At 45.8% G+C, this 14702-nt stretch overlaps 1 protein-coding gene across 1 annotated transcript in view; it reads left to right on the top strand.

Moving 5' to 3' along the window:
* DHX37 (DEAH (Asp-Glu-Ala-His) box polypeptide 37) overlaps nt 1-13622 on the top strand; it is a gene marked incomplete at its 5' end in the record, with an annotated part of 14412 nt that extends 790 nt beyond the window's left edge. Inside the window, 25 exons of the mRNA XM_009868001.1 lie at nt 31-143; nt 257-584; nt 1260-1408; nt 2278-2370; nt 2935-3031; nt 3140-3253; nt 3955-4056; nt 4542-4656; nt 5019-5114; nt 5714-5790; nt 6539-6677; nt 6924-7000; nt 7574-7806; nt 8255-8366; nt 8964-9070; nt 9406-9594; nt 9723-9847; nt 10117-10233; nt 10360-10532; nt 10930-11044; nt 11471-11608; nt 11963-12057; nt 12281-12354; nt 12936-13033; nt 13540-13622. Of these exons, the coding sequence (XP_009866303.1) occupies nt 31-143; nt 257-584; nt 1260-1408; nt 2278-2370; nt 2935-3031; nt 3140-3253; nt 3955-4056; nt 4542-4656; nt 5019-5114; nt 5714-5790; nt 6539-6677; nt 6924-7000; nt 7574-7806; nt 8255-8366; nt 8964-9070; nt 9406-9594; nt 9723-9847; nt 10117-10233; nt 10360-10532; nt 10930-11044; nt 11471-11608; nt 11963-12057; nt 12281-12354; nt 12936-13033; nt 13540-13622 (3159 nt within the window). The remainder of the gene's footprint in view (nt 1-30; nt 144-256; nt 585-1259; nt 1409-2277; nt 2371-2934; nt 3032-3139; nt 3254-3954; nt 4057-4541; nt 4657-5018; nt 5115-5713; nt 5791-6538; nt 6678-6923; nt 7001-7573; nt 7807-8254; nt 8367-8963; nt 9071-9405; nt 9595-9722; nt 9848-10116; nt 10234-10359; nt 10533-10929; nt 11045-11470; nt 11609-11962; nt 12058-12280; nt 12355-12935; nt 13034-13539) is intronic.
* Between the last annotated feature and the right edge of the window lie 1080 nt (nt 13623-14702).

Raw genomic sequence — 14702 nt, forward strand, 5'->3', positions numbered from 1 at the left:
ACACTGATTTTGGTTGTTTTTCCCAAATAGCGAGCTGAGTTGCTGAGCAAGCTGAATGAGGTTCAGGCGTCGGAGGCAGAAATGAAACTTCTGTACACTACTTCCAAGCTGGGTATTGGGGAGCGCATGTATCAGACTAAAAGGTAAAATGTTACTTGGAAAAAAACATGCTCTGGTTGGTTGCTGTGGTTGAAAACTTGCTTGATTTTTTCTCTTTTGACCAAAATATAGCTCACATGTCGATGTTTTGTTCTAGGGTGATACACGAGCCCGGGACTGCTGTACCTGAAAAGATCAGGAGCATCAGTGGTGCAAACAAGAGGAGACACAGCTCAGGTTCAGAATCGGAGCCTGAGGAAGAACCCAGTATCTCTGAGGAGGAGAAGGAAGAGCAGGAACAAGAAACTGAGAACTCCTCAGGCGGCGATTTGAATACTGCTGCAAAGCCAGAGGAAGGCGTGCGGGCAGCAGCCGCTAACCAGCAGCCGGCTGGTCCCAGTGCCCCAGTTTGCCAGCCGGCCGCCAACAAACCACCCTGCAAGCCGGCGGTTTTCATTCCGGTGGACAGGTCTCCTGAGATTCAGGTGAGGCTCCATGAACAGTGAAGTGCTTATCAGAGGGGCTGGAAATCACGGTATCTTCCGTCAGATGAGGTCACCGCAGACGCTACAGCGTTATCCCGTGTCTCTCGCCAGTGCTGCGTGGCAGCAGTGTGGCCTTCTGATGAGTTGTACACCTGCATGTCTGAGCTTTGAGCTTCTCTAATCTAGCAGAAGGAAAACTACTTTTTCTTTGTAATGTAAGCATTTGTCTCTGGTTTTAAATAGAGAGTTTATTATTGCCTTTTATTGTTCAATAAGTCACTTTTAGCTCTCCCTTATGCTGGATAGTTGTATTCCATTTGCTGTAGGTTGGGCATTCTGTAGAAATGGGAGCATGTGTGTGAACAGATGAGAGAGTTGTGAAACAATTTTTTCCTTCAGATGCTCTATTAACAAACTCAAGGGACTCTGAAGTTCCACAGATTAAAGTGCAGGCCTTAAAAGCTGCTTTTCGGGGAAGCTATTCTGATTACTCTAGTTCTTGGACATACTGGTGTGAATTAGCTGGTTTAGAGCTTTTTGAGCCATAAAGCTTGTGGAATTCCTTTTTGTGGCTTTTATAATCTAAGGAAAGTAACAGTTTTCAATCCTGGGAAGAAGAAAAAGGAAGTGAGAGAGAAAACAGTACAACTCACCTGTGTGGTTTATGTTATTTAGGAGGCAAGACTAAAGCTTCCGATTCTTGCTGAAGAGCAAGTCATCATGGAAGCCATCGGTGAGAATCCCATCGTGATCATATGCGGAGAGACAGGAAGCGGTAAAACCACCCAAGTCCCTCAGTTTCTCTATGAAGCTGGCTATGCCAGGTATGAGTCTTCTTTTATATGCAGCAAATGTAATTAGAAAACATCAAGCTCAGCTCAGTCGCTTGTGATTTTGTTTCTTTTTTCCTGATGTGGCTGAAAAGAACCTGTTCTTTTCTGCACGTTGGCAGTAGCCATGTTGGAAGAGCTTTTAAAAAATCTGAAGGGAATAAGACTGATGTGCAAAGGTCTCTCAAATCTTTTGAAACCTCTGAGGTAAAAATTTCCTTCAAAGCCACTGGTCTGTTTTTCACAGGCTTTATTGCCTGCCCATCTAGCATCACTTAACCTCTGCTTACAGAAGTTTGTTTTGACCTTTGCAAGAAAATGTACATAGTTCTTAAGAACATAGAATGGTCCAGGCTGGAAGAGACCTTAGAGATCATTTAATCCAACCTCCCTGTCATGGGCAGGGATGCCTCTCAACTAGATCAGGCAACACGTGGGGACATGTTTGAAAGTAGCTGTGGCTCGTCTGCTCCCATTGGTAGCATTTATAAGCTTGGGCACCACATACGGTGCTGCTTGCTACCTGCATCAGGGTGCATCCAGCTCTGCTGCTGCTGCCGCCCCAGCCTGAGTTTCTTCTGAAATTTGCCAGAGGGATATCCAGGGGGCTGGAGTTCAGTCAGCTAGAATTACAGAGGCTACATTTGGGAAGAAAATTCCTGTAATAGGAGCATCTTCAGAGTAATACACATCTAGTAGGAGGGTAATCCCAAAGCTTCCTGTCTGTCTATAAGTGGTGCTGTGTGAGTGGTGCTATTTAATTTAGAACCATTGTGCATAAATCCTGTTGTCATCTTTCTAAGTGTTTCTCTCGAAAACAAGCAGCCAAACAACCCCTTCTTTTCTTTCCTTCACCCCTTTAGTTCAGACGGTGCTATTGGGATCACTGAGCCTCGGCGTGTGGCTGCAGTGTCCATGTCCCAGCGAGTCGCTAAGGAAATGAACTTGTCACACAGGTGAGGAGAAACAAAGCTGAGACTTTGCTAGGAAGATAACGCTGAGGTGCTCTGTGTGTGTCTGTTGTGGTTTAACCCCAGCCAGCAGCTAACAGCCTGCTTGCTCCCCGCTGGTGGGATGGGGATGAAAAGTGGGAGAGTGAGAAAATTTGTGAGTTAAAGGCAGTTTAATAGGTAAAGCAAAAGCCACACCCACCAGCAAAGTAAAACAAAGGATTCCTTCACCCCTTCCATCACAGGTGGGTGTTCAGCCATCTCCAGGCATGCTGGGCTCCGTCACTTATAACAGTGACTGGGGAGATGGTGTGTGAGAAGTGGTCCTAGTTTGTCTCTATGTGAGAAAGCATCCCATAACAGGGAAATAATTCAAAGTGGTGTTGCTCTATATCTGAACTTCTTGAGGGGATTTTGCATATGCTGGGATCTGGCAAGCAGACATTTTGTGTTTTATCTTCTTTTGGCATCTACTCTTAACCTGGGCTAAAGGCCACTTCTTGGTCTGAACGTGAATTTTCTGCTTATCCCCATGATTTTTCTTGTGGCTACCCTGGTATTTCCTTACAGAGTGGTTTCGTATCAAATCCGATACGAAGGCAATGTTACAGATGAAACACAGATCAAGTTCATGACAGATGGTGTGTTGCTGAAAGAAATTCAGAAGGTTAGTTGCTGTCGTCAGTGTTATAAAAAGAAAAGTATTTGGTATAACTCAATCCTTTGTATGTATTTTGTATATTTATATTTTGTATAAATCAATGTCTCTTCTCAGGACTTTCTGCTTTCAAAGTACAAGGTTGTTATTATTGATGAAGCTCATGAAAGGAGTATGTACACGGATATCTTGATAGGCCTCTTGTCTCGCATCGTGCCTCTTCGTGAAAAGGTGAGAGAAGGGGCGTTTCTGTGTTAGATGCAGATGTGCTGGGGAGGGAGATGTTAGACATGAAGAGGTTCTGTGGGAGGAGGGATGCTGTAGGGCGTGGAAGTTGATGGAAATTGGCAGAAACCATGAAATAGTGTTCAGATGGCATTTTTGTCTTTCCATATGATGGAAGAACCATAGAACATACAAAAAAGGGAAATAGTACATATCAGTACCAACAGATTACTTTTGGGGCAGTATCCAGACGTACGGTGCCATGAGACACATGTAAATCGTTACAATGAGCAGCCTGTTACAAAGCAAGCTGCTTCCTGTTGCGCTGGAATAAGCCACCTAACTTAGGAGGAGATGTTTCGGGACCGACATCGTGGAATGTTTGGTCCTGACCGGTGCCGGAGGCTGATGGACTCTGCAGGGCAGCCCTTGGCACCTCGGTTTGTTTTACTTTCAGATGGGGAGAGAACATGGGATTTAGAGGCAGGTCAGTGCTGACAGCAGTGTTTCCAGCCGTGGTTTCTGTGTATTTTGAGACACACCGCATTTGAATCTGTGTGTATCCTCTGTCACTTGATGCGGTGCTTCTGTCGTCTTAAGATTTTGAGTGCTTTGGGACGGAAACTTGTCCCCAGCGCTGCTAAAAGCTCGGGGGTTGTGTGCTGCGAAGCCTCCCTGCCGCACAGTGACAGTTTGTGTCTCTGCAGAAGGGGCTGCCGCTGAAGCTGATCGTCATGTCGGCTACGCTTCGTGTTGAAGATTTCACCGATAACAAAAGGCTGTTTTCTGTTCTGCCTCCTGTTATTCAGGTATCGTCGTCCTCACTGAGACCTGTGTCAGATGCAGTGGCTGAAATACAGCGAAGGCTTCCTTTGTAAAATCATTTAAAGCCTAGCGGCACACTAATCTTTCCAGTTGGTGCTGAAATCTTTCAGATACCAATTTAAAAATAGTTATTTTCCTTAGGCTATTGTTTCTTTTGGGGACCTGGTGTTTTTCTTTTCATTTTTATCAGGAACCTGCCCCAGCAGAATCTGATAATCTTGAAAAACTAAGTTACAGTTCAGGAGAACTAGAGAGCCTCAACCTGAGTTTTTGGTTTCTAGTTTGGTTTTGTGGTGTTCAGGGTAGACAACACTGATAACTTTGGTGGGTCCAGTGTTTTTGTAGGTTACCAAAAATCAGAGCTGGACAGAAATACAGGGTGAACTTTACAGCTTTCATGGGAGAACTAGAAATGATTGTGCTGGAGTTAGAAGAGCAAACAAACTCTTATTTACTATTTTTTCTCTAGGTAGATGCAAGGCAGTTCCCTGTAACCGTTCATTTTAACAAGAAAACCCCCCTAGATGACTACAGTGGGGAGTGCTTCAGGAAGGTGTGTAAAATCCATCGAATGCTGCCCTCAGGTAAGGTGACTGCCAAAAACTTCTCAAATTCTTTACACCTAACATGTCTAAATTTTTTTGGGTTCTTTTTTGAGGGGGGAGGTTCTTGTTTTGGTTGCTTTTTTTTTTTTTTAACATGAGACTGCAGTAATGTACTGTGTGCTTTTACTTAGAAAGTTTTTTCTTGTGAAAATGACTCTTCAGTTGACTCAGAGGTACATTAACATGCTTCTCCAGGGAGTAGTAGAAGACAGTTGCAGTCAAACCCTCTGTACCTCGTTACTTCACAGTATATTTGACCTGTCTTTTATCAAGCATGAGATCTGAAGTTTTCCAAGGCATGATACCTATGCTGAGGATGAGAGTGATTTCTTCTCTTGCAGGTGGGATTTTGGTGTTTTTAACAGGCCAGGCAGAAGTTCACTCTCTCTGTAGAAGGCTAAGGAAAGCCTTTCCGTTCCGAAAAAACGACACGGCAGGTAATGCTATGTAATAAGGGACTGTTAAACTTGGAATTTATCCCACTGAGAAGGGAGCTTGCTTTGCATCTAAAAAAATAACAGCTAATATTTAAAAAAAAAACAGAAAAAAGAGTTGCAGAAGGTGCTCATTGGGGATGATTTTGATGACTAATTGTTAAGTTTGTGCTATTCTGAGTTTGAGGGAAATGTTTTTGTGTATTATCCCTTCCAGCTCCCCAGAATCCATTGTGTTGCTTTGCTTACTCTGTTGGTTTTGAATTAAAGTGGAGACGCTGCTGCTTGTTGGTGACTGTTTTTTCAGGGTAGTGGAATTTACCAAGATGGTTTTATAAAATCAAATTCTAATATAGTTCAGGTAATCATCTCCTAAACTTCAAGGCATATGGTTACTGTGTGCACTGCTGTCAGTCCTCTGCATGGTTCTGAAATGGAATTAGAAACTTGTGTCATCCCTGTCCCCTCTGCCTTTGGTGTACCTATTTGCTGCTTTCACCCCGTGACACTTTTTCAAATCCTCAGAAAGATGGGAGTATGACCAGACTTTCCGAGAGGAAAGTATGCTCCGCTAACAGGGATTCCACTGGCTGTTTTTGTAGGAGGAGATGATGACAAGGAAGAATCGGTGGAAGAAATCAGAAAATTTAAGAAATCAAGGAAGCGGAGGAAAGTTATGGTAATGTGTGATGGCTACAATTCCTCCAAAAGACAGGAAGGAGCAGGTACCTCCCTGCAGAGCAGTATCCCTGCATAGCTGTGTTTCTCACCAGGCTGCTTTAGACTTGTGTGAAGCCTTGTAGCCTCCACATGTCCCCTGGAGAAATCCAGTCATCCTGCCTGCGCTGATAACGGCTGCGTTATCAGCAGCTGAGTGCTAAGATGTGTTCCTGGATATTAGGGGCAGGAGATCGATTTCAGCTGAGTGCTGACCGTTAAAACTTTAATGTCAGGAGTTCCAGACTTGCTGGCTCCAGGGCTGCTCCTCCTCTCACCATTTGTTACCGAACATCGAGATTGATGCAGCTGTGACAAAGGGTAGTGTTTGGCTTCCACCCAAGTCCTATGTGCTCTTTCTTAGCAGGAGATCTTGATGTTATAGATACACTGTCTGCTGACATTGGATCCTGGTAGCTGAAGGGGCCTCAACTAAAGAAATTTTACCCTTTCCCACTGTTCTCCAAGTGAAGAATCTTGGTTTGGCACAAAACGCTGTTTAAATTACTTGGGTTATTCCCTTTTGACTCGCGTGGTTACCAAATGCTTAACCTCAGCCTTAAAATACAAATGAAATCTCTCAATCTCATGGTCTCTTTCAAGTCAAGAAATGTTTGGATTAAGTGCTCAGCTTTGCTTTCAAAGCAATAAAAAGTGCTGCTTGTGTCCCCACCCTAATGCTTCATGGTTGTCTTTCCTGTCTTTCTCAGGCACTCCCCAGAATTGATCTGGACAATTACTCTGTTGTACCAGTGGATGAAGGAGATGAAGACAGAGATGCTGAAACTGATGACGATATTGCAGGGTCTGATATTGACCTTGATTTAGGAGATGGAGACTCAGAAGAAGGTTTGGCACTTACAAAATTCCACATCTCCTGTCACCTGTGAAATGTGTGACAGCTAATTGTCCTTCACTGGACTGGTAACAGAGCAGACCTGTGTCATGGAAAGGCTGTTAAAACCTTCCAGCTTCAGCTTTTTCCCAGATGCTTTACTAGTTTTAAAGGAAATAGTGTTTGTGAAGACACTATTGGGACTGAGCCTGGAGGTTGACTTATTGTGTATTTGACTATACTCGTTTGTTTCTTCACAGATGAGAAATCTGATTCGTCCCTTCCACTCTATGTGCTCCCGCTCTATTCTTTGCTAGCACCAGAGAAACAAGCAAAGGTAAAGGATTTATTGTTACAAAGAATAAATGATCCTTGTAGATACATGTGATTGTTGTCTAAAGTCACATGTGCTTTGGTGAGTTAAAATTTCTGTCTTGGACCGTCCATCAGTGGGCAGACTGGAACGGTGGAAGGGGAGGGGAGGGGAGCAGGACTTGCTTGGGCTGGAACCTCCCCAGTGTGACAGTTTATCAGGTTGGAAGAGATGAAAAGTGAGAGCCCTGCAGCAGGTCAGAATTAGTCATGGCCCCGGAGCACGTCAGGATCTCGCTGCCCACAAGCATTTTGTACAAATTCTTGCATTCCCTCTTGGGCTTTGGAGGTGGCAGCAGTATGTCTAAATGCAACTTGACACAGGGTGTCTGCTCCGCCTGGAGCCCCTGTGGATGTTTCTGGGGGATTAACCAAGTTGGATGGAGAGCTCCAGAGCTGGAGACAAAGAGTTAAGTCTTTGGGTTTCACCTGCGATGCCATCTGTGCTGTCATTGCCTTGCAGCCCATCCAAGTTGACCGCTTGGGGTTTTTTTGTGCTGTTGGCAGCCAATTTCACATGCCCATCTGTTTCTTGTAGGTATTCAGGACTCCTCCTCCTGGCACGAGACTCTGCGTTGTAGCCACCAATGTGGCTGAAACATCGCTTACCATCCCGGGCATCAAATATGTCGTTGACTGTGGAAAGGTCAAGAAACGTTTCTACGACAAAATTACTGGGGTTTCATCTTTCAGAGTCACCTGGATATCTCAAGCTTCGGCTGACCAGCGGGCAGGTCGAGCTGGCCGGACGGAACCAGGGCACTGTTACAGGTCAGCTCCCTGCCATGGAGAGAGTTAGGAGAAACGAAAAGCCCCAACCAGTGTCAGTGTGAATTTGACCACTTCTCTCATCCTGGTCCCCCTTTCATAAGGACCTATTGCTCCTTGAAATGATTTGGTTTTGTCTGCTCTTTGTTCCAAATGGAGAGGTGAAGCCAAACTGAGCTGTCACAAGTGATGTTGGTTTGACAGTTTGGCTTCTTAGGGGCTTTTCTCTTGCAGAAAACCCTGGTTTTGGTGGCCAGATCAGCGTGGAGTCTGCCCCAAGCCAAGTCACCTTCTTGCGAATAACACAGCATGTCCTGACTGTGTAAATAATTACATATTTTGTAAATAGTATTCACGGCTGCCTTCTTTAAAATTCCTTGCCAATTTTTCATGCATATCTTTTGAGTTAAGATTTCTTTTAAGTCTCTAAGCAGCACTTCTGGTCCACTAGGTTATATTCTTCGGCAGTCTTCATGGACTTTGAGAAATTTTCTGCTCCAGAAATAACAAAGCGACCAGTAGAAGACCTGATTCTGCAAATGAAGGCATTAAATATAGAGAAGGTAAGGTGTAAATTGGCTTTGTACTACAGTGCTCAGTAAAGTTGTTGCCCCTAGAAGCTGGGAACAAACATAAATGTCTTTTATCATCATTGCTTGAGGCTGTGCCTTGTGTTAGATATTAGGATCCTGAGATTTGGATTTTGGTTCTGCAAATTGCAGAAGCTGCTCTAAATTCCACCAGGGCTTAACAGACATGTTTATTCAGGTAATAAAGAGCTTTCTTACGTTCTTAGTATTGAAAAAAAACCATGTCCAAAGAGGGAGTGTGTTTTGGACATACTTCAGCACTTTCAGAAAGCGCAATACTTGTAGGTGGACCTCCAAGCTGCCTGCCCTAGGCGGTGCCTGGGGTCAGTGGCAGCTCAGGGTGATGCTGATATTCCTGTTTCCTAATGTTTTTGTTCTAAGCATTTCCTCCCATTATATGTCCTTTCCTCTCGCTCCTGGCAAGTGTCCTAAATGTTTTTCTTTGGTATATGTAACGAGAGGGGAGGCTTTTCACTCCCTTCCAGGCCTTCTTACCACAGTCAGACTCTGTTTTTCAGCGGGAGCCGTGTCAGTGATGTACTGAGAGGCATTTTCTCTCGGTGTCTGTAGGTGATCAACTTCCCGTTCCCAACACCGCCTCCAGCAGAAGCACTTGCAGCAGCTGAGGAGTTGCTGATAGCCCTGGGTGCCTTGAAGGAACCCCCTATGACGGGAAGGTAACGCCTGTGGTCCCCCACAACTTCTCTGCTCGGGTCCGCTCTGAAGGCAGCACTCTGCTTTGTGCAGAGACCTGTGCTATTTTAGCAGTCTCTGTTTCACCCGTTACTTGTTTGCCTTGGATGTGTTTGGGCAGGGGAAGACTGTGCTAGGAGTGTGGGGCGGGGGGAGCTGCAGGAGGAAGAAGAATCTTTCCCTCAGCCTTTGGGGACCAGCACGTAAACAAACTCTGAGAAAGCACAATCAAACTGATTGGGCTGCCAAAACTAGAAGTGTGGACTTTTTTCTGATGCAGAAGTTACTTGGTTACATGACTTTTCTTTTTCTCCCCCAGGCTGAAGCAGCAGCTGGCAGCAAAGCTGAGTTGCCCGATTACTCCCTTGGGCAGAATAATGGCCACTTTTCCTGTTGCCCCCCGCTATGCAAAAATGTTGGCATTAAGCAGGCAGCACGACTGCCTGCCGTACACCATCACCATCGTGTCCGCACTCACCGTCCGGGAGCTGTTTGAAGAGTTTGACAGGCGAGTGAGTTAGCCTGCTGGCCTGTTCACAGGCTGCTTCACCTCGTCACGGCCGAGGCCTCTCTTCAGTTGAGGCCCCTCTGCCTGCGAGCACAATGCTCATTTATGCTGCTCTGTGTTTCTTCTAGGCCAGCAGTAAGTGAGGAAGAGACAGCGAAACTGAAGGGTAAAAGAGCAAAACTTCTACAGATGCAAAGGATCTGGGCTGGGCAGGGCCCGATGCAAAAGCTCGGAGACCTCATGGTGATGTTAGGTATTGCAGAAAACAATTTCCCTGTACCGGTAACTCCATTCTCTTCTCCTCGTCACCCTGAGCTTTCGGCTTTATACAACCTCATGCTGTAGGACAAAGTCCGGCAGCGTATTTTCCAGGCTGTTCTCTGGGCAGCCTGCCAGTGTCCCAGGCTAACCACGAGTGGGAGCCGTGGTGTGCACGTGTTGACTATGGCAGTACTGTCCCACAGCTGGTTTAATTAGATGAACTGATGGGCTAAGTTGTTGTATCCACCTGCTCACTTCCAGGAGCTGTGGGGGCCTGTGAATACGCTGGGTGTACTCGGACGTTCTGTGAAGAAAATGGGCTCAGGTACAAAGCCATGCTGGAAATCAGGCGCCTGAGAGGACAGCTGACAACAGCAGGTAAATGGGTTCTGGGAGGAACCCAAACAGCCCAACTGGTTCATGACCTCCCCCAGTCGGGCTGTTTGTTACAACCTTTTTTTTTTGTCCTATTGAATCTTAACTCACCTTTTTTCCCCCCTGCAGTGAACTCGCTCTGCAGTGATGCTGGTCTTTATGTCGATCCAAAGATGAAGCCCCCGACAGAAGCTCAAGCAACTTACTTGAGACAGATTGTGCTGGCAGGCCTGGGGGATCACCTTGCCCGACGGGTTCAGGCAGAAGATCTCCTGGATGACAAGTGGAAAAATGCCTACAAGGTACACAGCTTGATTTGACTGAATTCCTCTTTCACTGTGTGGCAGAAAATCACTCGTGTGCAAAGCCTGGGCTCCTGGCTGGGTGCAGCTTTAGGGCTGCATGGGCTGGCTTTCTACAACTTCTCTCCATAGAATTTAAGTTTCCAGTGTTGCAATTTCCCAGTCCTCATGTAGGAATTCTTTATAGAAGAGCTAAGAAGTAGCATTAGTGCATCTTGAAAAGTGCTTGATGTCTCCAGAGAAGATGAAGCAGAAAATTATGGGGTTATTAAAAACCTCCGTTACTTAAGGAAACCACATAAATGTACATCTGAGAGAATGAAATTAGATACGACAGTGAAATTAGATTGCTAGTAACTCATCTTACTGTGCTTCAATCTACTGTGCTTTCTTAAAGACTGCTCTCCTGGAAGACCCAGTGTTCATCCATCCAAGCTCAGTCCTCTTCAAACAGCTCCCAGAGTTTGTGGTGTATCAAGAAATTGTTGAGACCACAAAACTGTATATGAAAGGTGAGGCTGCTGCAGTCCTTGTATTGCAGGTATGGTGAGGAATTCAGAAATGCCATAGCAGAATGTTTCCCTTGCTGCGGTGACTGAGCACTCTCCTTGTAGAGCGGTTGTGCCTCCTGGGATTTGTATCCATACATTTTCTAGATCTGGATCAGGGCAAAAATTGGCCTGGTTTATTCTTTGTCTAGCACAACTGTCTGGAGCAGAGCTCAGTTTCTGAAATAGCTGCTCTGCACCAGCCCGGTCAGCAGTAGCTGCCTATTGCTACTCTGAACAGAAGAAGTTAAAAAAAACCAACTTGAAAAAGGAGATGCAAGGAAATCTGTGGAGATGAGCGCCTGACCACGCACTGTGCTCATGGACCGCTAGCGAGTGGCGGTCCTTGGCAGCAAGCCTGCACTCAGGCGTGGGTTTTCCCTTCCTAAGGTGTGTCCGCAGTCGAACCCGAGTGGATTCCTGCTCTCCTGCCACCGTACTGCCACTTCGGGAAGCCTCTGGAAAGTCCTCCGCCGTCCTACTGCCCCGAAACAGGCCGTGTGCGATGTCACAGACCAAGTGTCTTTTGTAAGTGTCTTGAAAAGCGTCACTTGGCAGTTTGGTGTGAGAGCTGCTCTCTAGTTCTTGTAACGCTGCTTTTAACAAGGCTGTCAGCAGACCAGAAAGGTCTGGACTGTTCAAAGAGCTTAACGGTGGTTTGAGTAGCTCAGTGGGCTTTGCAGCACTTCGATACCAGCACCTTCCCGCCGGTGTGGGTATTTTGCGCCCATCTGCTTCCCCTGTGACGGAGCAAGGCTGGCTGGGTGGTGGCAGGGTCTTCTCCGCTTCTCTTGGCACCTTTGTGTCGCATCTCCCTTGGAAATGTTGTGTCGCATCTCCTCTTCAAGTGTTTGAGAGACTCGGTGTGATCTTCCTTTCCAGACCGAGTTAGCTGGCCGCTCCCTGCTGTGGAAGTTGATTACCCAGAAGGTATCGATCGCTACAAATACTTTGCCAGGTTTCTGCTTGAAGGAAAGGTGAGTGTGTTCCAGCTGTGTTACTTCCTCGGTGTTATCAATAACTTTTTTAGCCCAGGTTCTGCAGATGAGCCTTGCGGCTTCTTTTTCTGCCTGCCCTTTTCAGGCATGGGTACAGAGGATACAGGATGGAAATCTGTAGTAGTCCAAGTTCATTGATGATTATCTCCACAGCGCAATTAATTTATTGTTTATTATATACTTGTTATAACAAATCTTCCAGGTCATTGAAAAGTTGAGCTCTTACAGCCGGTACCTGCTGTCCAGTCCCCTCATAATGCTGAAGACATGGGCCAAGTAAGTTGTTTGTTGTCTCCACTGAAAACTTGTAACTTCCTTTTAAATGAATAAAAAATTCAATTCTGGGAAGGGTGTTGTAGATAGTGATCTTGGCTCTAGCTGCAGAGAGAGGAAAATGAGTTTTCTTACGAAAAAAATTGTGCCTCGGGAGAACCAGGCGATTGTAAGGGCAGAACGGGAGAACACACAACAACCCCCTGGTCGCACTGACCTCTGCGGGCTGCTTCGTGCCAATAAATTGCTCACACGTGTAAGAGGGTGTCAGATGAGCATTACTACTTCCCTTGCTTTCCTTTGTGGTTAGACCAAATCTGCTGCCTTGATTTCTTTTCACAAATGTGTTTCCGACACACCATGTTTTTCATGTGGTTTCGAGTACGTTTGTAGAACTGACCCTCCAAAGGGCTGTCGGCTGTCGCTTCCCTTGTGATCCCCCCCGCGTACCCTCTTGGTTACCAAAATAAGCTCTCTCTGAGTCTTCTATGAGTTTTCATGGAATTGTTGAACGCTGTAACACCTTGTTAAACTGTGCTAATGAACGTCTTTCTGTTGCATCATTTTATTTTTGACTGATTTAGACTTCAGGCCAGGACAGAATCCCTCTTGCAGGCTCTGGTTGGAGAAAATTGTGATAATCGTGATGCTTTACTGGCTGCATGGAGGAAAAATCCTAAATGTAAGTGTTGTGCTTGCTTAGTTATTAGGCATATCATGACAGGTTTTGTGGTACCTTGAGTGCCATTGAATTATAATTTAAAAATGGACTATTTCACTTGACAAGCTGCAAATATCTGCTGTTTTCTCACCAGAAACAGTAATGATCTATGTTTTGGTTCTTGTGAAGAACTGTAGTTCCCTGCACTTTGGGAAGCAACATTTGTTTGTATTTTTTTTCTGTACTTCTAAACACAGTTACCATGTTTGGTTTGGGCTTTTAAAAAAAACAGGCTATTAGACTAGAAGTAGCAGGGAAGTGAGGCAGTGATGGCTTTCACAGGACTTCTCCCATGCTTGATAATTGTGTATGTGCATGCAGATGTCCGAGCTCCAACGCAGTCCCGGTGACAGGAAGCTGGTTCTTGCTCTCGGCCTGTGAGCAGGGTGATGCTACAGGATCTTTCCAGCAAAACCACCCCAGTCCCCGACTCCCGTGGCTCTAACCACTCCTCTCTTTTACTGCAGTTTTGCTCCCAGCCTATTGTCAGTGGATCCCCGAAGCTATGCATGACGATCTAGCCGCAAAGTGGCCACCAGTAGCACTATGAAGGGCCCGGCTCTGTTTCTACAAGATGTTTGAAGAGCTTGCGTGTCACGGATGGACTTGCTAACTGATAGCGGTACCTTTTTGTAAGTGAAACAGGTGTTATTCTGGTTTTCTGAGGAGGTCCGTGTTCTCAGAGGCCGTACCAGCTGTTTTGCTGGTATTTTGTAATATTAATCCTTGGATAATTTTATCCATTATATTTTACAGATTGTTTTTTGATTATTTTTTTTTATCTGAAGTTTCTCTTTGGACTATATTAGTCATATAGACTATAATAAACATGTATAGTTATTAGCTTAGATGGAAAAAATGTTTTCTCTGCGGGATGCTGCAATAAGCAGAATTTCAGACCTTTGTGGACCCTTCCCCACGTGTGACTGCAGCTCCGGGTGCAGACTGAACCTTTGGTTCTCGTGGTGGGTTGTCCCAGGAGCAGCTCCCTGCAGCAGAGCAGGAAGCGTAAAAGTGAGAAAACCCGTGGGTTGAGATAAAGATAGTTCAATTCGTGAGGAAAAGAAGATGAAGAAGAAAAAATGCAAAGGATGCAAAAGCGATCGCTTCCCACCTCCCACACAATGACCAGCTGGTATCCGAGCGTGACGCTGCAGGGCACGCGCTGGTCCTTTGGCCGGCTCAGGTCACCTGTCCTGGCTGTGTCCCCTCCCGGCCTGTGCGTGGGGGAAGCAGAAGGGGCGAAAGGAGAGAGCCTTGATGCTGTGCAAGTGCTGCTCAGCAACAGGCAGAACACTGGTGTTGTCACGGCTGTTTTAGTCACAAATCCAAAACACAGCAGCGTGTGGGCTGCTACGCAGAAGTTGACTCTAGCACAGCCAGACCCAGCACACTCCTAATACTTTTCCTGCTTCTTTAGGAGTTTGCCATTAAAATTGCTTTCAGTGTTTTTGTTTTTTTCCACATTTCTGCTCCTACCTGGCTCGGTGCTGCAAGCACTCGGATCTCCTGCTGCCTTTGCTCTGCTGCAGGGTTTGGCCTTACTGGTTTGTGTAGCCTGGCAGGCCTGAGCCACCCTGCATCTCATGGACCGGAGCACTTTTGGGAATGTATCATCTTTAGGGAAATA

Source organism: Apaloderma vittatum, unplaced genomic scaffold (assembly GCF_000703405.1).
Source record: "Apaloderma vittatum isolate BGI_N311 unplaced genomic scaffold, ASM70340v1 scaffold24314, whole genome shotgun sequence".
NCBI classification, from domain to species: domain Eukaryota; kingdom Metazoa; phylum Chordata; class Aves; order Trogoniformes; family Trogonidae; genus Apaloderma; species Apaloderma vittatum.